General features: G+C 50.7%; 1 protein-coding gene across 3 annotated transcripts in view; it reads left to right on the top strand.

Moving 5' to 3' along the window:
- The window catches only part of Pgs1 (phosphatidylglycerophosphate synthase 1), a 29,135-nt gene extending 5,992 nt beyond the window's left edge, over positions 1–23,143 (top strand). The window contains exons 2-9 of one of the 3 annotated variants that reach the window (XM_048797670.1): positions 4,049–4,238; positions 7,588–7,665; positions 9,086–9,185; positions 10,272–10,461; positions 11,080–11,258; positions 13,438–13,959; positions 16,931–17,070; positions 22,989–23,121. In XM_048797670.1, coding sequence (XP_048653627.1) covers positions 4,233–4,238; positions 7,588–7,665; positions 9,086–9,185; positions 10,272–10,461; positions 11,080–11,258; positions 13,438–13,959; positions 16,931–17,040 — 1,185 coding nt within the window. In that variant the 5' untranslated portion in view covers positions 4,049–4,232 and the 3' untranslated portion in view covers positions 17,041–17,070; positions 22,989–23,121. Of the gene's footprint in view, positions 1–4,048; positions 4,239–7,587; positions 7,666–9,085; positions 9,186–10,271; positions 10,462–11,079; positions 11,259–13,437; positions 13,960–16,930; positions 17,071–22,988 lie in introns of all 3 variants that reach the window. The other 2 variants (XM_048797669.1, XM_048797673.1) reach the window with 2 other exon arrangements.
- Positions 23,144–23,622: the final 479 nt, after the last annotated feature.

The raw sequence follows: 23,622 nt of genomic DNA, 5'->3' as shown, positions 1-23,622 counted from the left end.
ATTGTTCACGGGAAGCCTTGAATCACATGACTGAACCTTTATACAGGCAGGTGTCCTGTGGGCATGGCTGAGATGGGTGATTCACAGGTGCTGTTTTACCTTTAGGATTCTAGGCAAAGATTGCTTTGTGTTGTCTGTCTGACTTGGTTGTTGTTGAGGTTTACAGGTTGAAGCTACCAGAAGCTGGTGCAGCTTCTGGCCATGGCACCTGGAAGGACCACCTGCTCTTGCCCTGTCCTCTGCGTGCCCCCATCATTCCAGAGAAAAGGAGTGGTCCTTCAGAGAGGCAAGACTGTTAGTCTTCTATCTGGTGCCTCCCTACCACTTCCTCCTTCTGATAACTAGAATGGGTACTAGATGGTATCTAGAAAGAGAAGACATGGCAGGGCAGTTCTATATGTGGAAGTCTTGTGTGTGCACTGGTTTAGTTCTCTAAATGGTGACTAAGACGCAAAGCTTGCCTATTTTGGTGACCACAGCTTCTGCCTCCTCAAATCTCTCAGGGCTTAGTTTTTGGTGGATGTGGTTTCTCAGTAATCCTCCTGGTGTGAGGGGGAAATGCATGTGCAGATGGTCGGCTGAGACTGGAATTACTGTGCATTGGGGCTGCTGCTAGCCTGGGAATATTCCCAGGAGTTGCCTGTGGGAAGCCAGGAACTCCTGGGTTCTGATTGAGGTGAGAGGAAAGAACAGGTCCCTGATAGGCCCTGGAGAAGCTCGTCCTGCAGGCTCAAGAGGAGTCATCTGCCTAGCTGATGCACTTCACTTGGATTTTGAGTGTCACCTGTCCAGGTGGATGTCCTTGGTGTGTGGTGTGGGACTCTTTACAAGACACTTGCTCCCTTTCAGAGCACCTTCCTCTTTGGGGGAATAAAATGGGTGCTTGAAGGCTGAGCCTCCTCCACAGTGAATAGGTGAAACCTAATTGGCTTCCAGCTTCTTCTCCTCTCTAACAAAAATAAACCTGTCACTACACAGATTAAACAGGAAGCCAACACAAAAATGCCTTCAACAACTTTTGGACCCAGGCCCTGGTGGAACATTCCCAGGGAGCACTGCCTGGCAGGGAAGAGACCTGCCTGGGCTAGCCAGCCCTTGGGCACCTAGGCTCATGCTGCCGGTGCCTGCAGGGGCGGTGCTCTTGCTGGCTGTTGGAGATGGTGGTGGACCCTGACACCTGCCTGAGCTCTGTGTGCGTGTATGTGCTCTGGACTGGCTGTTGAGGTGCTCCCGGGTTTTCTGCTGGGAAAACATCCTTGCTTGGAACCTCCTTCCCTCGTGGTCCCTGTTTGAATTCTGCTGGTTTTTCAAGGCCTGGGCGGGGCAGGCCGCTGTGAAGCCTCACCAGTAGCTGCTGGCAGCCCTGGCTTCCCTCTTGATCCCTTGAATCATACATACCACTCACCATGTATTTTGACATTTAATTAATTTTACTGTCTTTTTTTTTTTTGGTACCAGGGATTTAACTATTACTAATAAACCACATCCCCAGCCCTTTTTATTTTTGAGATAGGGTCTTACTAAATTGCTTAGGGCCTTGCTAAGTTGCTGAAACTAGCTTGGTCTTGTGATCCTTCTGCCTCAGCCTCTCGAGTTGCTGGGATTACAGGCCAGTGCCACTATGTCTGGCTAATTTTAGCATTTCTGCTTGTGTTGTTCTTAGGTGATTCCAGGTGTGTAAGCTAATGGGCCACTGTGACTGTGGAGGTGGAGACTGTTGAGCTCTTCGCGTGCAATGCATCTCTGCAGTATGTGGCAGGTGTTCTCTGGAGGGCTGGGATTAGGCTTGCACTGTTGCTCACCTCTTCTCTGTGCCTGGGCCAAGGAGTGTGTCCTCTCTTTCCTCTCTAGGAGTTGGTGTGCATCTCTCAGCCCATGTGGAGGCTGTGTGATGCCAGACCACTTGGTGTGGAGTGGCACAGGTGGAGACCTGGCCCTTTCCTGGGTGGTCTGAAAGGTGGGAAGAAGAGCTGTGAGGCAGGGGTGTGCTGATCTTATGCTACTGTGCATTGCTACTGCAAATATATCACATTTCATTCATTAGATTTTAGGCCCCATTGGGGTCTTCAAATTGTTGTTACACAGCTTTCCCATTGTTTCATAGTCTTCTGTTGGGTCATGGGAGCCTTCCTTCTGCTCTCAGGCCTGGCAGGTCTGTGGCCCATATTTTGGGAAGTTGAGGCAGCTTATTTTTGAGCTGATGACAGTAATGTCGCCCTCCCCCAGACCATGGGGGAGAACTGCTGCTTTCCCACCTCTGCAGTGGGTCACCGAGGCCTGTTCCAGTCTTCCCAGGATCTAGAGAGCCGGCACCTTCCTGCATTGACAAAAGTTTTCTTAGCAGCGAGTTGGCCCTGATAGACTGGTGGGCTTTCTGGGAAGCACAGCTGTGGGCCATCTGGCATCTGTGCAGGGCCGTTAGGAACCCTGGAAGATTCAGTGCCTTATCATGAAGCAAGCAAGTGAAATCATCTTCCTGGAATTTGTGGCCATTCAAGCCTTGGGGTGTTTGAGCATCTTTTCCCCAGAGTCCCTTTGGAGGTCACAGCCTGAAGAGGATTTTCCTGCTGCTGTTTGTAGGACTGGGATTCAAAACAGGGTGGGATTTGTGTAGGACTCTGGGTGTTCAGGCCAGCAGAGATGTAGCTCCATGAGCAACCCCAGTTCCTCCATCTCAGCCCAGGGGAGTGTGGAGTCTGTGCCGGAGGGGCAGCTGGCTCAAGATGGGCATTACCTCCAGGGAGGATGTGTCTGCTGGTGAAGTGGCCTCTGTCATCATGGCCAGCATCTCTTGAGAGAGGCCCCCTTTCCTAACCTTTTTCTGCCCCAGCCTTTCTCTCCAAATCTGAGTTTTAAAGAGAAACACATATTTTTCCGAGTCCTTCCTTGAACAGAAACTCTTGAGTCGTGGGCTGGGGCTGTGGTTGTAGTAACCCTCAGACTTTCATTAGGCTAACCCTTTTAGGTATCTGTAGGCAAATTTTCTTTTCCTTTTTTTGGTGTTGGGGATTGAGCCCAGGAGTGCTGTACCACTGAGCTATACCCTCAGTCTTTTTTCTTTTTTATTTTCAGATAGGGTCTTGCTAAATTGCCCAGGCTGGCCTTGAACTTGTGAGTTTGCAGAGCTTCATCTGCGCTCACCATTTTGTTTTTTTTTTTTTTTTTGGTACCCGGGATTGAACTCAGGGGCACTGGACCAATGAGCCACATCCACAGCCCTATTTTGTATTTTATTAGGGTTTCTCTGAGTTGTTCAGTGCCTCGCCATTGCTGAGGCTGGCCTTGAACTCACTGTTCTCCTTTCTCAGCCTCCTGAGCTGCACCACTGTGCCGCTGCGCCACTGCACCACTGCGCCACTGTGCCCGCCTCATAGCGTGATTATTTAAGCATTCATTCTGCATTGTCTCCTCTTAGCATCTCTCCACTCTGCCTCTCAATCTCCTTCCACACTACTGATCTTCCCTATAACTTCATGTTGTCCTTTCCTCCCCCTTTCCTTTATTTTACTCTAGCTTCCACATATGAGAGAAAACATTCGACCTTTGAATCTCTGAGTTTGGTTTATTTCATTTAGCATATTTTCCATTTGCATCCAATTAATGGCAAATGCTATAATTTTATTCTTTTTATGGTTGAGTAGAACTCCATTATATATATGTACCACAATTTCTTAATTCATTCAGCTATTGACAGGCACCTGGGTTGATTTCATAATTTAGTTATTATCAGTTGTGCTGCTGTAAACATTTAAGAGGCTGTATTGCTATCATATGCTGATTTTAGATCTTTTGGGAACACACCAAGGAGTGAGATAGCTGGTCATATGGTGTTTCCATCCCTAGTGTTTTGAGGAATCTCCAAATGCCTTCCAGAGTGGTTGTACTGATCTGCTGTCCCAATCTCAGGGTACAAGTGTACCTTTCTCCCACATCCTCACCAGTATTTGTTATTGTTTGTATTCTTACTCATTGTCATTCTGACTGGAGTAAGATGAAATCTCCAGGGGTTTTTGAGAAGAGTAACCCATTTGTGTGTGTTTTCCACCAGGTCACCATGGCTGCTGTTGGCTCCCTTGCTATCTCCAGCTGTCCCCCAGGCCACCTCCCCACCTTGCTGCCTGTGTCCAGAAGGTGTGCACCGGTTTCAGTGGATCAGAAGCCTGGTTCCAGAGTTCGGCGTCTGTAGCTCTCATGTCAGGGTGCTGTCCTCCCCAGCAGAGTTCTTCCAGCTCATGAAGGTGGGTCGTTTCTGAAGAACCCAGGGACAGAAGTTGGAGTTGGGGCCCTCAGGGAATCAGGTTGGGTGAGTCCTCGGTACCCTCCATTCTAGAAGCTTCTTAGGCTATTTAGCCTAGCCTGTTGGGTTTCAGTCTAAGGTGGTTGAGTGGAGCTGCAAGCAGAAGTCTCCCTGTTGGGTTTCAGTCTAAGGTGGTTGAGTGGAGCTGCAAGCAGAAGTCTCCCTGCACGGCCAGCGTCTCTAAGCAGGGAGCAGTGAGGACAGGGCACATGCTGACTCTTGAGGCCTCGCTGATCCCCTTGTTGTTTTGTGGTGCAGATGTGGGCCACTCCTAGGGAGTTTAGTGAGGCTGTGCAGACCCACGGCATGCCCCTGCTAGGTAGCTGGGAGGCCTGTGCTCAGTGGACCCTTGCCTTTGGAAATGTCTTCACGCACAGTATTGTTGTCTTGGTAGATGTCACAATAAGGAGACCTAGGGTGGGGTCTGATGTGTGGCCGGTGGCCAGTGCCCATTCAGCAAAGAGGCATTTCAAGATAACTGGGAAGGGCTGGGATTGTGGCTCAGTGGTAGAGCAGTTGCCTAGCATGTGTGAGGCATTGGATTCAATTCTCAGCACCACATATAAATAAAATAAAGGTATTATGTCCATCTACAACTTAAAAAAAAAAAAAAGACCGCTGGGGAAACTTGGACACCTGGTTTTAGGTCTCACAGGCCTCAGGGTTCTCTGGGACTTTGAGGTCTGTGCTTTCCTTTCCTGTTAGTGATGTTATCTTTGCCTTTTGAGTAACTTTCAACATGTTACTCAGGTTTACATGCTGCATCTAGTTATTCATGGTTGAACCACTAATTGGAATGAAGTAATTCAATACTAATGAATGTTTAACAACATGAACTTTGTGAGTTCATATCAGCAATGATGCTAGAATACTGATCTGGTGGGCCAGGCAGACAGGAGATTGCTGAGGGTCCTAGGAGACAGAGGTGGAGATGCAGCTTGGTGAGGCAGTGTGTGCTCATTCCTCTCCATTTGCCCTCTTGTTGCATTGGTCCACACTTAAAGCTTCATTTCCTGGTGGCTCATTCCAGAAAGCTTTCTTTGTGACGCCCTGAGCAGGTCCTCTGGTTCTCCCTCTGCTTTGCTGCACTGCCTGTCCTCATCCTGTGCACTGTTGCGTGTGTGGAGTGATGTGCAGTGTGGTCTTGGTTCTCTCCTTGCCTTGAAGAAACAGGTTTTTCTATGGTGGTTCTTCTTGGTGTCTTGACTGACTCTCAGTGAATGGCTTACTGTGATTCCCCTGGCCAGGAGGCTGGGCCATGCTGTGCCTCTGCCTGTGGCTGCAGAGCCCAGGAAGGGGAAGAGGGGCATGACCCAGGAGGTTGAAAAGAAGCCGAGGCCTCTGGACCGGATCATGGGCAGGTTCTTCTGGCTTGCATCACGTGGAGTAGCGTGCGTTTCTTCCTGAGGCAGACAACAGGGAGGGAGGACAGCAGTGGTTTCTGCCTGGTCCTCATGCCTTCCTTGTAGCCAGGTTGTCTTGTGGGACCTGGTGACCTATAGCAGAAAGGTATGCTTTGGTTGCCTGAGCCAAATGGACTCAGACATTATTTGCTTCCCTTTCTTTCTTTCTTTCTTTTTTTTCTTTTTCTTTTTTTGGTAACAGGGATTGAACCCAGGGGCACTTAACCACTGAGCCACATCCCCAGCCCTTTTAATTTTTTGAGACATGGTCTCCCTAAGTTGCTAAGAGCCTCACTAGGTTTTTGAGGCCATCTTTGAACTTGCGATCTTCCTGCCTCAGCCTCCAGAGCCTCTGGGATTATAGGAGTGCACCACCACATCTGGCTGTTTCTTTTTATTATGATCCTTATAAGCATCTATATTAATAGGTAGCAAAATAAAGGAAATCGCAACCTTGGGGTGTTTGTTTTTTTTTTTTTTAAATTGTGCCTATGTCTTTCCTAGTGCTGTGTTCATGCATCTATATAGTACAGAAACCCAACTTCCTGTGTGGGTGATGCGGGCTGGGGGTGACAGGAGAGGGCATGAGCTATGCTGTATGCATTCCTCCCTTTTACCTTGCTCTTGTGTTTCCCCTGGGGTTAACGTTTGGCAGCATTGCTGTTTTTTCTGTCCTTGCCACTACCTTTGGGGCAGGGCTGCCTGGAGTTTTGGAGGCAGGGTCTGTTCTTCTGGGCTGGAGCAGAATCCAGGGAGAGTGAACTGGTTTGGGGGAATCTTGGTGGCATTTTGTCTTTGAGTGTGGGTTTATTCTGTTTTTGTGTCTGTGTACCTGTCTATATTTTGAAAGTGATACCTGTTCATTGGAACAGCTCAGCTGTGCAGGTGGTGAGTAGAAAGCATATAGGTTCCACCTATATCCCTCTTCCTTCCACTCACAGGGTTGGGCATAGGCAGGTGGGAAAATAGTTTGCATTTTGCTCAGTAATTTGCTTTTGCATCTCAGCAATCTATTGTGGACATTATGGACATTCACATTGTTGGGCACAGATCTCCTTCATTCCCCCCCCCCCCATTTTTTTATTGGTGCATTATAGTTGAACACACTGATGGCATGTTTGTACATGCACACCATATATGATATCTTTCATTCTTTTCTCGTTCATTTTTTTACTGGGGGGGGGGGGCGGCTCTTGAGGATTGACTCCAGGGACGCTATGTTACTGAAATTTACCCCTAGCCCTTTTTATTTTTTATTCTGAGACAGGTCTCACTAAGTTGCTGAGGCTGGCCTTGAACTTGTGATCCCCTGACCTCAGCTTCTGAGCTGCTGGGGTTATAGGCATGGCCATATACTCAATCCTCCTTCATTCTTTTTAATTTTTTAGTTGTAGATGAATACCATACCTTTATTTATTTATTTTATTTATTTTTATGTGGTGCTGAGGATTGAACCCAATGTCTTAGACATGCTAGGCAAGTGCTGTACCACTGATCCACAATCCCAGTCCTGCTTCATTCTTTTTAATGGTTGCCTTGCATTTTATAGTAGGGTTAGACTTAGGGTTGTGCCTAACCTTACAGGTTTGAGAATTGTGTGTTGAGGATTGTGGGTCCTTATTTGGTAGGTCACAATATATGGTGGGTTTTTTGTTTGTTTTGTTTTTTTGAGACAGGGTCTTGCACCTTGAACTCATGCACCTTGAACTCTTCCTGCCTCAGCCTCTGAAGTGTGTGCCATCACACCTGGAACTGTATATGTTTTAGTGGAGACATGGGGTAACTCAGCTTGGAGTGTGATTTGCCTCTAAGGTCAAAGGGACATATTTTTCTTGGTGAACTATGAAAATGCTGATTGTGAATTTTGAATGTTTTCTTTTCTCTCAGGGGCAGATAAAAGTAGCCAAGAGGCGGGTCGTGATGGCATCTCTCTACTTGGGGACAGGTCCTTTGGAGCAAGAGCTGGTAAGGTTTATGGGGAGGTGGTCCTTGAGTATCACAGTCCTGAGAGGTGGGTTGGTGCTGTCTTAGTTTCTGTCGCAGCAGCTCTTGTTCTTGTTGCTACAGATGTTGTTTGAGTCAGGAGGGTGTGCGGGGGCTTGAGGAGGCCTAATCAGGGCTGGCCAGTGTCCTCCTCCTGCTCAGGGCTCTTGCTTCTCTGTCTACCAGTTGAGAGCTGCAGGCCAAATCTGGTCCACCACCTGCTTTGGTGTGGCCTTTGAGCTAAGAATGGCTTCTACATTTTCAAATGATTGGAATAAACCAAAGAAGAATATTTATTTTTGGCTTATTTAAAGTCTACTAAATTAACATTCTGGGTTCATCAGTTAAGTTTTATTGGAGCACAGCCATGCTCATTGTGCACCCTTCATGGTTACTTCAGTGCAGCAGCAACACAACAGAATGGTTTTGACAGAGGCCATCTGTCACAACTGTGTGGCCCTTTTCAGAAAATATTTTCTGACCTTGTACTGCACAAATGAACCCAAGTGCAGGTCGAGCTGCTGGGTGTACCCAGGCTGGTGTCAGATACCAGGTAGGAGCCAACCTCATTCCACCTGGACTCCTGGCATGCTGCACTTGTCACTCAGGCAGGCGGGAGTGGGCAGGAGCTGGAAGCCATCCACGTGGTGCTGCTTATGGCCGGTCCAGTATAGGCCGGCAGCCTCTGAGATGGAATTGATGGGACTATGAATGAGGTTATACATGTGTCCTGGGTTGGGGTCTCTTTCTGCTCAGAGGGAGGGGAATGACTCATTGCCTTGGATTGTCCTTGTTCAGAAACTCATAGATGGGAGCTGAGCAGTGTGTAAGGTCGGATGGGAGTGTGGCAGAGGGAAGGTGGGTCAGGCCTGGCTCTTCTTCCCTGCTTCTGAGGAAGGAGTCTTCTCCTCTTGCCAGGTCACCCTCTTAGCTACAATCTCGGGAGGGCTGTTTGTTCTCATGGGGTAGGAATGAAATGTCCTGGCCATAGAGGAGGGCCAGTGGGCAGCTTGTCTTGGATTCATTCATTCAGCAAATATTTACTGAGCATGCTCCATAAGTAGACCTGTATTTGTTGTGTGTCTGTGAGGACTGTCTGTTGAAACCTGTGTGGGAGACGGTGTCTCAGAGTGTCCCTGAGTGGCCAGGCCAGGTTGCTGAGCAGCATGCCTCTGGCCTTTGTCTCCTGGGGCTCACGTTGGAGCAGCGCCGGGACTGTTTTTGATTGTCCCAAGGCCTTGCCCTGAAGTGCTTTCCCAGCAGTGGCTTGCGAGTTCTGGTGGTGTGTGTGCATGTTCAGGAAGGGCATGAGGGTGTGTGCTCACCAGGTGATAATCTGTTTTAAATGCACAAATATCCTTTTGGTCTTGTTTCTGTTCCTTTGGGTTCTTTTCCCTGATAGGTGGATTGCCTGGAAAGTACTCTAGAAGAGTCTCTGCAAGCAAAATTTCCATCTGACCTCAAGGTCTCCATTCTCCTGGATTTCACCCGGGGCTCAAGAGGTAGGTTGCACACTTAGCCTTTTCTCTTCCTCTCCCTCAGACTTGGTTTGAGGAGTTACACTGTCACCTCTCCTGGTTCCAGGCAGAGACAAGGCCCAGAACTGCCTCCTTTTCCTAGTCGGGATTCCTTCTGTATCAGGTGACTGAACCCAGCTCTAAACAACTTAGGCAAAAAGTATTTTTTTTGCTGGGGATGACGCCTGTAATCCCAGGTCTCAAGAGACTGAGGCAGGAGGATTGCAAGTTTGAGACCATCCTAGGCAATTTAATGAGACCCTGTCTCAAAATAGAGCGAAAAAGACTGGGCATGTAGCTCAGTGGTAGAACAGCCCTGCGTTCAATCCCTAGTACTGCTTCCTTCCCCACCAATTTTTTTTTTTCTCTTGTGCCTGACCTCTTTGTGTGCCTCATAATTTGGGGCTTGGATTTATCCCCAAGATGCATCTCCTGGCCCTGCTTTCTTTGGGCTTGCTTCCTTCTCAGAGTCTGTGTGGTGGCCTCTGGTGGCTAAGGCCCTGTGCCCATGGCACCTTGGCCATCATTCTTAGGCTCTGTGTAGTGGTCTCTGTGGCTGAGGCCCTGTGCCCAGAACCCCTTTGCTATTAGAAGAAAGTCTCCTTCCTTGACATTCAGGCCAAAACCCCTGAGTGGCTGCCATAGACTGTGGCCCCAGCCCCGAATTAATTGTCATCCTAGGCCTGGAGTGGGCTGAGTGGCTCAACCCAGGCTTGTATGTTCTCTTGGGGACCTTGGGTGAGAGTTCAAAGCAAGTCGTCTTTACCCAGAGCAGAAAGGCTGAGAGTGAGCTGGGTGGTACCTTCCAGAGGAAGTTGAGTACACTTACCAGCAGGAGGGGAAGTGGGTGTCAGGTAGCAAAAACAGTGGATGGCTGCTGTGCAGAGCATGCAGTCCTGCTCAAGGCTGGCCAGAGTCCTCAGGCTGGAAGCAGTGCCTATTGGTGTGGCTGGTTCAAATAAGCAGCCCAGGGGAAGTGAGGCCCAATTGAGAGGTGGTTCCTCCCTGGCAGGTGGGATGTATCTCCTGGTTTTAGTCACCCACCATTCTCTCTGCTCCCCTCCTGTCTAGGCAAAAAGAACTCTCGCACAATGTTGCTTCCACTCCTGCAGAGGTTTCCAGAGCAAGTGCGCGTCTCCCTCTTCCACACGCCCGACCTCCGTGGTCTTCTCCGGCTCCTTGTCCCTGAGCGCTTCAATGAGACCATTGGCCTCCAGCACATCAAAGTATACCTCTTTGATAACAGTGTCATCTTGAGCGGGTGAGTCTGACCTGTCAGCTTCTTCTTAGTGCTGTGGGCTGGGAGTCAGTGGGACAAGGAGGAAGGATAGCTGTCCATTCAAGTCTCAGAGGCCCTGCTGTGTCACCTGCAGACACTTCTGTGGCCCTGCTGGAGCCCCTGAAGGTTGCTTGGAAAGCAGCCAGAATTTACTGGGTACTTGTGTGCTCTGGTCCCTGTGCTAACCCCCTGCTGTGTGCCACGTCACTCATTTCTCACCATGACCCTGTGAAGTTCTCCTTGGTTTATACCTGGAAAAACAGGTCAGAGAGGACAAGTAACTTGTCAGGCAAGGAAGACTAAGAAGAAGCAGCCAGGTAGAAGTCCACATGCTTTTGATCCTCACAGGGACTTGGTAGATGGTCCCATCTAACTAGCTCTTCTCAGCCAGATGGTCAGCTCCTTGGAGTGGGGGTGGGGTTGGCAGTTTGTTTTGTGTCCCCTGGTGCTAGTCCTTCCCTGGTCTCCTGCTGTTTATTAAATGACTGCTCTTGTTACTTCCTGACTCGAGTTTGTCACTCCTCTCCTGAGGCCTGGGTCACCCAGTCATGCTGATGTACACTCTTACCTGAGTCCTCACCTGCTTCTTCCTTCCTGTAGTGCAAACCTGAGTGACTCCTACTTCACCAACCGCCAGGACCGCTACGTGTTCTTGCAGGACTGTGCGGAGATTGCCGACTTCTTCACGGAACTGGTGGATGCAGTGGGAGACGTGTCCCTACAGCTGCAGGGTGACAACACGGTGCAGGTGGTGGATGGAATGGTGCATCCTTATAAAGGTAGGGCCTGGCTCTGTGCTCCTTGGCTGTGGGGTGCAGAGCAGGGAACACACCTAGGTGGCTTTGCTTCAGGCACAGGAGAGAGGATGGCAGGGCTCCGTTCTGCCTCTGTCTCTGAAGCCAGATAGGTGTGACTCACCAGCTGAAGGTCATGCTCTGAAGGTGAGACCTGGCTGGAGAAGATGGGAGTGTGGGCTTGGGCTTGTGGGCCCATGCGGGTCAGCCAGGAGCCTGCCCTGCCCCCAAAGGAAGAAGCAGCTTAGCAATTGCCCTTCTCAGCTCATTCCCCTAATTTCCTATCACAGAGGCCTTGTGGCTCTCACTCCATTGAGGTCTGTGGGCTCTCCCTTTGCCTGGAAAGTGCAAGGGGAGAGCTCTCAGCTCTGCTTGCTGGAGGCAGGCAAGTCCTGGCACAGCTTTCCTGGGCATTTGCATTCCTATGATTCCTGTGGCTCTGGCTTCTTGTGGATTTTTAAAGGGCAGCTGCTGAGTTTGCAAGCATGTTCACAAGTTGGGGACAACTTGGGGAAGGAGTTAAACACCGACTTTGTAAGAAGAGCTCTCCATGTCCTGTAGTACTAAGATGGAAGCATCTGAGTGGACCTCCTGCTGGGAGTCCTGCCTTATGCCAGGGGAGGCATGGCCCTCCAGCTAGGCTGCGATTTGTGCCACTGCCCTGTGTGTTACCAGCGGAAGCTTAGTTATTGCCACTAGCCTTTGAATTTCATCAATAAAAACTTGATGTCAATCTGTTTCTTATTATATGAATACCCACACATTAGCCTCAATTTTGTCTTTTGGTCCACAAAGCGTAAAATATGTACATTTGGCCCCTGAAGAAAATGTTTGCAGATGGCTGGTCCATTGTTGTAGGCCAGTCTTGACTGAGAAGGCGACTGTCCTCAGGGGCAGAGCATGCACAGATGTGCTTAGCAGCCTGCTTACGCCTTCCTGACCATGCAGGCCTTGTGGCAGTGGGCACTGTGCCTGCTCCCCCGATCCAGGCAGTCACTGGCAGCAACGGATGGATCCCTACATAGGACGTTCCTTTTCTGTTTGTTAATACAGCTTAGAAAGGCACTCAAGTGTCTGTCCCTGTCCTCTCGGTCTGTGTGAGCAAGTATGATTGACCACTACGGCCATCCTTCTCTGTTGGCTTTCCTTCCCAGCAGCCTTGCCAGAGCCTTGCTGTCTCAGACTCTTCAGAGGATTAATATTGGACAGTGTTCTCCATTTTTGTATTTTCATTCTATTGACTTCTGGTCTTATTTTCCTGTGGTGTAGTTTTACTCTTATTCTGTTTTCCCCATACTTCTTTGGCAGCTCATTATCATTCAGTCTTTGCTTGTCTAATAATAGCTCTTGTAGTTGTATTGTTCCACCTAGTTGTCTGCCCAGTCACTTGCCACCATCGTCCTCTCAGAGAGGATAGTTGCTCCCTATACAGCCCAGAGCCTGCCCTCAGAGGATTCCGTGTGTGTCACCACTGGTGGTTAATTATGCTTATGCTTCTCTGCACGCTTGTCATGGTATGTGCCCACTCTGTTTTAGCTATACTGATTTGGCTTTATATACACAAACTTTCTCATGAAGTTCACATAGTTCACATAGAACACCAGTCACAGGTATAGCTCATGTGCCTGTTCATAGTGGATTGTTCTCCAGAAACTCCCCTTGGCCCTTCCCCAGGTGTTATTCCCCATGGTAACCACTGTCCTGATTTGTCACCCCAAGTTCATCTTCTCTGATTTTGAGCTTTTTGCAGTTGGAGATCATATAGATGTTCCCTTTTATTTCTCTCTGTGGGCAAGGTCCGTATTCTGGGCAGCTGTATCCTTGGAGGAGTCTTGCTCAGGGTTTCATGCCTGGAGCTCACTTAGTACATGTTCTGGCTGGACATGTGTTGCACACCTGTAATCCTAGTGGTCTGGGAGGCTGAGACAGGAGGATTGCAAGTATAAGGCCAGCTGAGGCAACTTAGCGAGACCCTCTCCCAAATAAATAAAAAGTTGGAGACATAGCTCAGGGGAAGAGCACTCCTGGGTTTAATCCCCAGTACCAGAGGAAAAAGAGGCGTGTGTTCTGCTTGCACATCTTCACATGCCTGTCACATGCTGTGGCTGAGCCAGCAGAGTCCTGACTCCTCATTTCTCCTCCTCTTCCTCTTGTCTCCCTCTAGGTGACCGGGCTGCATACTGCAAGGCCGCCAATAAGCGGGTCATGGATGTGATCCACTCCGCCCGGACTCGCCAGCAGATGCTGCATGCCCAGACCTTCCACGGGGACTCCTTACTGACACAGGAGGAGGCAGCAGCTGCTGGTGATCGCAGACCAGCACCCGACACCTGGATTTATCCATTGATACAGATGAAGCCCTTTGAGATCCAGATTGATGAGATTGTCACAGAGACCCTGCTGACTGAGGCTGAGCGAGGTGCTAGGGTCTACCTTACAACGGGCTACTTCAATCTGACCCAGGCCTACATGGACCTGGTCTTGGGTACACGGGCAGAGTACCAGATCCTGCTGGCCTCTCCAGAGGTGAATGGCTTCTTTGGAGCCAAGGGGGTGGCAGGTGCCATCCCTGCAGCCTATGTGCACATTGAGCGGCAGTTCTATAGCGAGGTGTGCAGCCTGGGGCAGCAGGAGCGGGTTCAGCTACAGGAATACTGGAGGAGGGGCTGGACATTCCATGCCAAAGGTATGTGGTGGCTGGCCTCAGGATTGCTCCAACACGGGGGAGGCTTTTGGTGGTGGGGCGCGGCACACTCTTGGCGTTCTGGCAGGGACTGGGCTAGCTGTACTGTGCTGGCCCCTGCGGAACACCCGCCATGCCCGTGGTACTCCATCCTTTCTCCCATGGTGCTCATGGTGCTCCCCCAGGCCCAGTGGGGTGGTCTTGAGTCCTGGGGAGGTGAGGGTTAAAATACTCAAGTCAATTTTTTGGCAAGGGGAGTACTAGGGATTGAACCCTGCGCACTTTACCACTGAACTCCATCCCCAGCCTTTTTAATTTTTTTATTTTGAGACAGGGTTTCACTTAAGTTGTTTAGGGTGCCTTGAACTTTCAATCCTCCTGTCTCAGCCTCCCGAGTTGCTGGGATTACAGACGGGTGCTACTTCAAGCAAATGTTAGTTGTGGGAAATCTCTTTCTTTTACACACCAAAGACTAACAAATGGAAACCATTTTGGTGACTCTTGTAAAAAATGCAGTACATGTAATCTCAGGGACTGGATATGACTTAGTCACATCTCATCATGGTGCTTCTGCTTGTTGGCAGAGCAACGATCATCAGGGATCTTGGGTTTGCCATCAACATCCTTTTTCTTTCTTTTTCTCACCATTTCTTCTTTGTTTTCTCCAGTGTGCCAGTCTCCACCTTTTTCTCCCTGTAACTCAGAAAATGGAACTAGTATTCTTCAGTGTTTAGTTCTTATTGATGAATGTCCTATATACTTAACGTCTAGGTGGGAAGTGAGTTCTAGTCCAGATCAGTTTTTTATTGTGATCCCTCTCAGATATCTAGTAGCACAGCCCAGGTGGGGGCATATTCTTATGTGTACCTTTTTGAACTGTGATGAAGTACATTTAAAACCTCAAGCTTATTGAGCACGGTGGCACACGTCTGCAATTCCATTGGCTCTGGAGGCTGAAGCATGAGGATCTAGATTCCAAGCCAGCCTCAGCAACTTAGCAAGGCCATAAGCAACTGATTGAGACCCTGTCTCTAGACAAAATATGAAGAAAGGGCTGGGGATGTGGCTCAGCAGTTAAGTGCCCCTGGGTTCAATCCCCAGTGTTAAGAAAAACCTCAAGCTTATGGTACAGCCCTATAATCTCAGCTACTTGGAAGATCAAGGCAGGAGAATCACATGTTTGAGGTCAACCTCAGCAACTTAGACCCTGTCTGAAAAAAAGGGGTGCAGAGGCAGGGCTGGGCTTGTAGCTCAGTTGTCCAGCATGTGTGAGGCCCTGGGTTTGATCCCTAGCACTGAATAAAACAAAATTCTCGTGTTTACCAGTGGGCTTGCCCTTTGACTGCTGGGCGTTGTGAGTATGCCTACCTCTAGAGTGCTGACCTGAGAGTTTAAGAGGAATGGACAGTCCTAGGGACTTGGGCTGGGAATTCCATATGTGGCTCTTCTGGCTTCTTTTTGGGCAGTCCTGAGGCCTCTTTTGCTCACCCTGGCTGTTTTGCCCATCCTTAATCTTTTAGAAGAGCTGAGCTAGGGAGGATGGTGCTGTTGCTTTGGCCTCTTTCTTGGGTGCCATGCGTATGCCTGTGTCATCGAAGACATCTTTAAATTCCTAGGTCAAACCCTTTTTTCAATCTCCTAAAACTAGCATTTTCAGTGTGGATACATTTTAAGAAGCACTAACATTTAGGCCATCCAAGACCTGAGTCTAGCTTTCTGGGTGAACCTACCCTGGTAATTTATTTATTTATTTATTTTTTGCAGAGCTGGGGGTTGACCCCAGGGTCTTATACATTCTAGGCAGGTGCTTAGCTCCTAGCTGCAGCCCCAGCCCTTAACTTGGTGTGTTTACTCCCTATACCTAGGAGATTTTGCTGCCCAGCCTTAGAAAACATGGTGAGGCTCCTGGCTTGTCCACACTGGTCCCATTGTGTTTTGAGGCCCCACACCTGCCTAGGCAGGTGGCATTGCTTGCTGTGGGAAGTGACTGCCCCATTGTACTGTTGGACTCATCCTAGCATGTCATGGACGGAAGTAGCCTGGCGGTCAGGTGTCTCAGGATGGGTAGGGCCGGCAGGGAGGTGTGTGGAAAGTATTTTCAGGTTGGCCTTGTTCCTTCTGGGAATCACAACAGTGCCCTGGGGTGGGGCATCAGAGGAAGAGCTGAGCAGCTGGGAGAAGCTTTGAGCTTTGAAGAGGTACCAGGGTGTAGCCCCAGGCCCAGGCTGTGCAGCGCTCTTCAGCTGCCCTAGCTCCGCCTGCAGGAATTGTGGTATTGTGGTACTTCAGAGGTACTAGGGAGTCGCCACAGGCGTACCAGTGCAGCTCCGAGGAAGAGACCTGGAGCAGAGGTCTCTTCCTCGGAGCTGCACTGGTACGCCTGTGGCGACTCCCTAGTACCTTTGAAGCAGAAGTACCCAACTGGCTTTTCCAGTGTGCCTCACCTTTTCCCGGATTATGTGCCCCTACTGCTCCCTCCCTTCTACGCTGGTATGGGTGGGGCTCTGCCCTCTGGGAGCACAGAGTTGGTGGGGAGGCATGGAGATCCCAGGGCACATGTGGGTGTGTGTGTATGGCAGAGGTGGGTGGGTGGGGGCCAGATGGTGCATGGAGGAAGTTCTTGTGAGCAGAGCATCCTTAAGCCAGGAGCTAGAGTCATTCCATGCTGAAGTGCAAGGCCAGCGTCCCTCCTTGCTTGGTGGCTATGATCCATAGTGGGGTCTTAGCAGCCCTTTCTGGCTCACCTGTTAATGGTCGTTTCCCTAAAGCAGCCTGTGTCAGGAGAGGGTTGTGGTTTGTGGATTTGGATTACTGGTGCGCTGGACCATTTCCTGTAAGGCTCATGCTAGGTACAAGTTGCGGGCCTGTTTGAGCCCCAGAAAGTTTTGATCACTGTGTAGCCAATACCACAATTCCTTTACCCAATTCTCCTGTGGGATGGGCCTGATCTGATCTTGTCTTTTCCTGCTCCCAGAAGCCTTGGAGAGTGAGCCCGGGGCCCTAGATTCCAGATCCCTACACACTGGCAGCATCCCTGGGAATCAGACCACAGGAAACTTGGAGGACTGTGTGTTGGACTGCTGATGGCCCTGTAAGGGTGGCTCTGCAGGGAAGGTGGGTTTGGTTCCTGCACTGGGGAAGCCTGAAGGCGAGGCTGGGAGAGACAGTCTTCTGTGGGAAATGACCACACTGGTTAAGTGGTGCCAGTGGGTTTCAGTGCAGCTTGATGGCAGGAAATCCAAAGGTCTTTAGTATTTGTGTTATCAGATGTTGCTGGGAACATCCAGCAGTTGCTCAGATGCCTTGTTGGAGAGATCCTTGTGTGGTGACTAGTGGTGGAAGCGGTGTTTATTCTGTTCCCCAGCCCGACTAGAGGTTTACCTCACTTGCAGACTTTGCTCATTTCTTATTTATCTATTTTTTTTTAGTAGTGAGGATTGAACCCAAGACCTGATACATGCTAGGCAAGCATTCTACCACTGAGCTACATCCCCCGCCCTTTTTATATTTTATTTTGAGACAGGTTCTTCCTAAGTTACTGAGTGAGATGGCCTTGAAGCTGTCATCCTGCCTCAGCCACCTGAGCCCCTGGGATCACAGGCGTGCACCGCTGCGCCCAAGAGCTCACTTCATTGTTTCTTAATAGACTTCAGTTTTGTGGCGTATTTTAGTAAACTAGCCAGAGGTGCCTTCTGTTTAACATCATGCCCTAGAGACTCCTTTTGCCATATGGATTATCTGTTTAGTCTTGTGTTTCACTTTTGCAAAGGACACCTCTTCAGAAGATCTGGTGTCAGTGTGCTTTAGTATAGACGTTACCGCATGTTTGCCCAGGACCCTGGTTCTTGGTTCAGTTTTACCCTGGGTAGAAGCTGAAGGAATGGTTCAGTTTCCTTTCTGTCAAGTAGGGTGATGGCACTGAATTAACAGGAGAGCAGGGTGGCAGGATGCACATTGACTTTCTTTAGCATGACCAGTGGCATAAGCCAGGAGGGATGCCTCTGGGGTCATGAGACTGGTGCTGTGTTGACATCGAGGGCCTGGGCTAGGAGTGGCTCTGTTAGCTCAGAGCAGATGATTGACAGTTGGACAAAAGTCTCGTTCTCTAGATGTGGGGTCTCTGGCTTTGTTACCTGTACACATGGGGGTATGTTCTGATAAGTCCATTTTAAGTTGAAGATAATGTGAGTTGAAAGTAACATAAGGAAAATACTGTGAGTTGAAAACACTTGAAGCACTTAACCTGCTGACCTCCCAGCTGAGCCCCAGGAACACAGTGGAGTGCCAGTGGTCCCTCATCACTCGAGCCTGTGGGAGCTGCAGCGTGGTGCTGCCACCCAGCATCACCAGAATGTATACCTGTACCTCGTATTGCTCCCCTGGAAGAATAAAAAATTGGAGTTTTTCAGTGGTAGAGCACTTGCCTGGTATGTATGAGGCCCTGGGTTCCATTCCTAACACCACACACAAAACAATGAAAAATAAGACAAGTCAAGTTCCATGGAGTGTGTCTTCTTGCCCACCTTCTTCAAGTTGCTGCCTTGTTGGGAGCCATTGGGAGTTGGTCTGTGGAGTTCTGCTGCTGCTCTCCCTGCCTCTGGGTGGTGAAGGACAGCTTGAAGCCAGAGGCCTTCACCTGCAACTCTTGGGTCCCCTGAATGGGAGTCCTCAGGAGCTCCCCTTGGTATGCGGCTGGGCAGCCCTCCATGTTAGCAGCAGGCTGCCGGCTGCTCCTATGACTCATGGTTTGCCAGTTTCCTGTTGCCTGGCCCTCATTCCTTGCCCTGTAGGTGTGGCAGCACGAGGTTCTGGGAGCCAGGGAAGAATCTGGACTCTGCCCAGAGGCTACTTTAGATGCTGCAGCAGACTCATCTGATTGGGCCCCGGGCCCACCCGCCCCCAATCTGGTCCCTGTAGAGCACTGGGGTGGGGAGGAGAGCCCAGCTGCCTGCCATTTTCAGCCTGTAAGTGTAGTGTGCCACATGCTGGAGACTCACCTTGAGGTCTGTGACAGCCCACAGCTTCAGCAGAGGCTGAGTGTGAGGTATCAAGCTGTGTTCCAGCCTGTCGGCTTCCTGCCCGTGGAGGGATGAGGCCAGGGCAGCGCTCACACTCAACTCCGGCTTCTTGCTGAGAGCGTCAAATAGGCCAACCATGTCCCAACCCTGTCCTGAGAGCCAGCAGCCCTCTCGACAGGGACCGTGCCCACACTGTGCACCTAGGTGCAGGATCTATGTGTGGGCTGAGCCCTGGGCTTGCATTTTAGGGGAGGATCAGAAAATGAGTTCATTGAGTTTAGATCAATGACTTCATTTGTTCTGGATTCAGTACTCTACGTTAACAACACCACGTGTGTGGCCAGGGTGGAGCAGGGCCATAGGATTGAGAGATTTCTGGCTCCTGCTGACAGCGGAATCTGTTAATGATTGTGAGAATTTCACTATTTTTATTGTCTTCCTGATAGGCTGGTTGACATGGTGCCTACAAGTGAACTGATGGTGAGAGCCAGAAGCCCCACCCTGTGAGCCTTTGCGGCAGTGGGAAGGCTCTCACCTGGAACCCTTCCGGGGTGCTCGGCTTAGGGCTGTGCTGGTGCATACTGTCGCCTCAGGCTGAGGCGCACGGGAGGAGTTTCAGAGAGTTGTTCTGACACCAGAGCCAGCAGGTGCTTTTCCCTGGAGCGGAGGCCAGGGTGACTTTTTTCTCCTTGTTTTTTACCAGGGCCTGATTGCAGACTACTGTAGGGGCCTGCAGGGGAGATGCATACGTGTGGGTTTCTGGGCAAGATCCTGAGAGAATGCCCCTGATCTAAAGTATCCTTGAGCTTCTGCTTTCGAACCTTACTTAATCTAATCTTTAGTTGGAAGAGTCATCGTTACTCATTTTATTCAAACAGATATTTATTGAGGTCCTACCATGTGTCGTACATCATTCAAAGCAGTGGAAGTAGCTCACTGGGCCAAGAGGGACTTCTTGTCTCCTGGGGCTTTCAGTCTAATTGGAAGCAGAAGGAGAGCAGAGGAGTTCGTACCAATACATGTCAGGTGAACAAGACCAAGTTAGGAGAAGGGATCCAGGCTGACGGGCCTAAGAGCCAGGGAGGGCCCCTCTGAGGACCTGACATTTGGGCAGAGCCTAAGTGAAAAGAGAGAGAGAGTGGCCCACATCTGCCTTGGACAGGAGCGACGCAGGCAGGGGGCGGACAGTAAAGCCCTATGGGCTTCCTAGGCTTGCAGAACTGCATGGGCTGGGATGGGGCCTGTGCCATCCTGCAGGAGGTGTCTAGGGCCTCTGCAGGAGACTGAAAAGTGCTGTGAACTGGCTTTTGCATCAGATGGACAAGGTGACTGTTGAGAAGGGCAGAGGCTGGTGTCACTTTTTCGAGAAGGAGGCCCAGAGCTGGGTGGCAGCAGGGGCCTTTGACTTGAGTCCAGCTCTGTCCTCATGTGGCCTTCCACTCACGTGCTTTCTGCTGGGCTCCAGGCGGTCATGGCTGCCTTGGCCTCCCCTGCTCCCTAGGGTCCCAGGTCTGCAGTCCTCCTCTGCCTTGTGAACAGCCTGCACCCCAGTCTGCTCCTAAAGTCACTTTCTCCATAGCAGGGTGCTTCCCCCTACTTCCTGCTGCAGTTCCTGCTGGTTCCTGGAATGGTAGAGATGTTGGGCCCAAAGGTCAGGCCCTGGGGTGAGGAGCTGGGGCTTGATAACATTTTATGGCCCTGCACCGGAAGCATGTTTCCCGACAGCAAGTCCCTGCGTCTTCCCTGTGCACGCACAGCCAGCATCCTGAGCTGCAGGCCTGACAGGAGCAAAGGAGATGAAACTGCACTTCAGGGGTTTTCTTGATTTCCCCACCCGCTGGAAATTTCCCAGCTGTTCTCAGGGTGCAGACCAGTGATGAACTTGCCTTCCTGGAAGAGTTCAGATGGAGGGAGACCACTTTCCCAGCAGGGCTCCCTGGGACACAGGTGCCCTGTGCCACCTCTGGTAGTGTGGGCAGTGTCCCTCCTTGGTAGTGTTTTTCACTATCTCAGTGGATCTCACCAGTGGGTATAGATCACTGTCTCAGTGGATCTCACCAGTGGGGACCAGGCTTGCCATTTGCTCTTCAGTTTTTCTTTTCTTTTGTGGCACTGGGGATTGAATCCAGGGCCTCACATATGCTAGGCAAGTGCTTTACCACTGAGCTGTACCCCAGCCCTTTATATTTTATTTAAAACAGGGTGTCGCTAAGTTGCTGAGGCTGTCCTTGAATTTCGGTCTTCCTGCCTCAGCCTCCTGAGTCACTGGGATTACAGGTGTCCCAGTGTTTATAAGAGGCTGCTGTTGTCATGAGAAGAGTAGGGACTAGCTTCAGCAGGTGGGAGGAATCTCTTGTCTTGGGGCTGAGGCTGCTGGAGTTCCTACCCTGTGTCTCATCTCTCCGGGCTCCATGCTCTGGGAGGGTTGGCGTGGGGTAAGGCATGTGCATGTGAAGAGCGGCCAGTGCAGAGAGCAGCCTTCCCTTAGACCCCACAGAGGGGACAGCCTGCCCTGCCTGTGGCCTCTTGAATTATCTGCACAGCCTGAGGCCCCATTGATGAAGTGGGTACAGGGCAAGCAAGTGGCTTTGATGTGGCCCTCTGTAAGGGAGGGGACGAGCCCATTACAGGAACAGGCGGCAGGGCCTCGTCACCTCTTACCCAAGCTGTTCTTGGAAATGCTCCTGCTCTGAGTGAGAATTAGGAAATGGTCTTCTATTTTGGGAACGTGGTGTGTGTTACAGACTGCCAGCTGTGGTCATGCAGGTCTCAGGCCTTTAAGAGCATCCCATTGGTGGAAGAGACGTGGTGGGAAGTTGATCCCGTGCATTTGCCCACAGGGGCCTACAAGCACGTGGTAACACACTGGGCTGGGTTTTCTGGTGTGAGTGAGGGTGCGGTGAGGAGGAAAGTGTGGAGGCCATGCTGAATCCATGCTGCCCGGAAGAAGAGGATGTTTTGAGCAGCACACGTCCTTGGGAGGTCAGGTTTTGGGAATCTTCTGTTAGGAGTAGGTTTTTTGGGGGCTGAATTGTGAAAGCAGGTCCTGGGATTTGGGAGGTTATAGAATGAGGACCTGCCTGGTTGTCTTGGACGACAGGTCAGGATTCTGAGAGAACCCACGACCTTTCTTACAGAAATGTCTCCAGGGTATGGTCAGACACACAGTCTTCCTGCTGATCCTTGACCCATCTCCTAGCAAAAAATGGGAACCAGTGTTTCTCTGAGAGAGACAGAAACTTGCAGGGCCCTCAGATCCTCTCCTTTGTTGGCCCAGATGGACTTTGCTGAGTGCAGTCGAAAGGGAAGTCCTTAAGCCCCACTGCCCGTGAGAGCAGAGGTCTGGCCTGGAGCCCCTCTGGGCTTCCTGGCTTTCTGGTGTGTTAACAGCTTGAAATAGGGAGGCTGGGTAAGGGAGACTGTGTGTCCCCTGTCTGGAGGCAGGAAGGGCGGCTGTGTGTCCTCAGGCAGGCCTGTTCTTTCTTACCCAGTGCCTTGTCTCTCCTTGGTGACAGCACAATCGGCTGGCCCAGGCAGAGGGTTGCCGTTCCTTACCTGCTGCTTCCCGTGCCTCTTCCCTTGCCTCCCGCCCTGGGGTTGGGGATAGCAGCTGCTGCCCATGCGGGCCTGAGCTTCACCAGCAACTTTGGCAGGCCCAGAGATGGCAGAGGCAGTTCACAGAGCTGGGATTGAAGCCCTGCTCTCCCTGGGGCACAATTGTGGGCGGCCTGTGAGAGCCAACCTTAGGCCAGCTTCGCTGGGTTCCCCCAAGGAACCCAGCTGCTCATCCTGTGTGGGACCCAAGGCCATAGCACAGAGTGGTGGGGAGTGCAGAGCAGCATTGGCTGGGGTGTCTGTTGCGCCCCAGCACAGGGTGTGGGGGTGGACCTCCTGGCCACCTCTCGACCAGAGAGCCTGGCCAGCTGCTTTTCTCTTAGGTTGACACAGTGCGTGGTGTGGATGTTGGCAGATTCTATGCTCATTTTCTGTCTGCCCATTTCCTTTTCCCTGCAGGCCTCTGGCTGTACCTGGCAGGGAGCAGCCTGCCCTGTCTCACGCTGATTGGCTCTCCTAATTTTGGGTACAGGTCAGTTCACCGGGACCTGGAGGCCCAGATCGCCATCGTGACAGAGAGCCGATCCCTGCAGCAGCAGCTCCACCAGGTTGGTTGAAGCAGTGGGATTCCTGGGTGTGTGTGTGGGGGGTGCGGCTGGTACCCAGCCTGGCCCAGGTTCACTGGGCTGCTCCAAGAGCTGTCTCCTGCCATTGTCTGCTGAGGCAGTGAGACTAGGACTGAGAAAGACATCTTGAGTTCCCCCAGGTCTGCAGTGAGGGGTTAGTGGGGCCTTTCAGAGACCTGCGTCAGAGAAGCCTTGGAAGATCAGGCCCTTGGTCTTGCAGCTGCGGGGCGGTATGGACTCATGTCTTGGGGACTTGTCCTATACTGTTCAGAGGGCCTACCTCTTCGAAGAACAAGGGCAGCTCTTTAAGGGCCAGCAGTGGATTTGGCCTTCTCTAGATGGTAGCAGTGTTTTGTTTTCTCTTTAGATAACAATGTAACCAAGAATTCACGTATGATTTTACATAGACTTTAGTATTTGGTCACCTACAACAATATTGATGGACTTTTGAAAAGGAAGCACAGGCC

This window comes from Marmota marmota, unplaced genomic scaffold, assembly GCF_001458135.2.
Source record: "Marmota marmota marmota unplaced genomic scaffold, marMar, whole genome shotgun sequence".
Lineage (NCBI taxonomy): Eukaryota > Metazoa > Chordata > Mammalia > Rodentia > Sciuridae > Marmota > Marmota marmota.
Note: the sequence above shows the minus strand (reverse complement) of the source record. Positions and strands in the feature narration are given on the sequence as shown.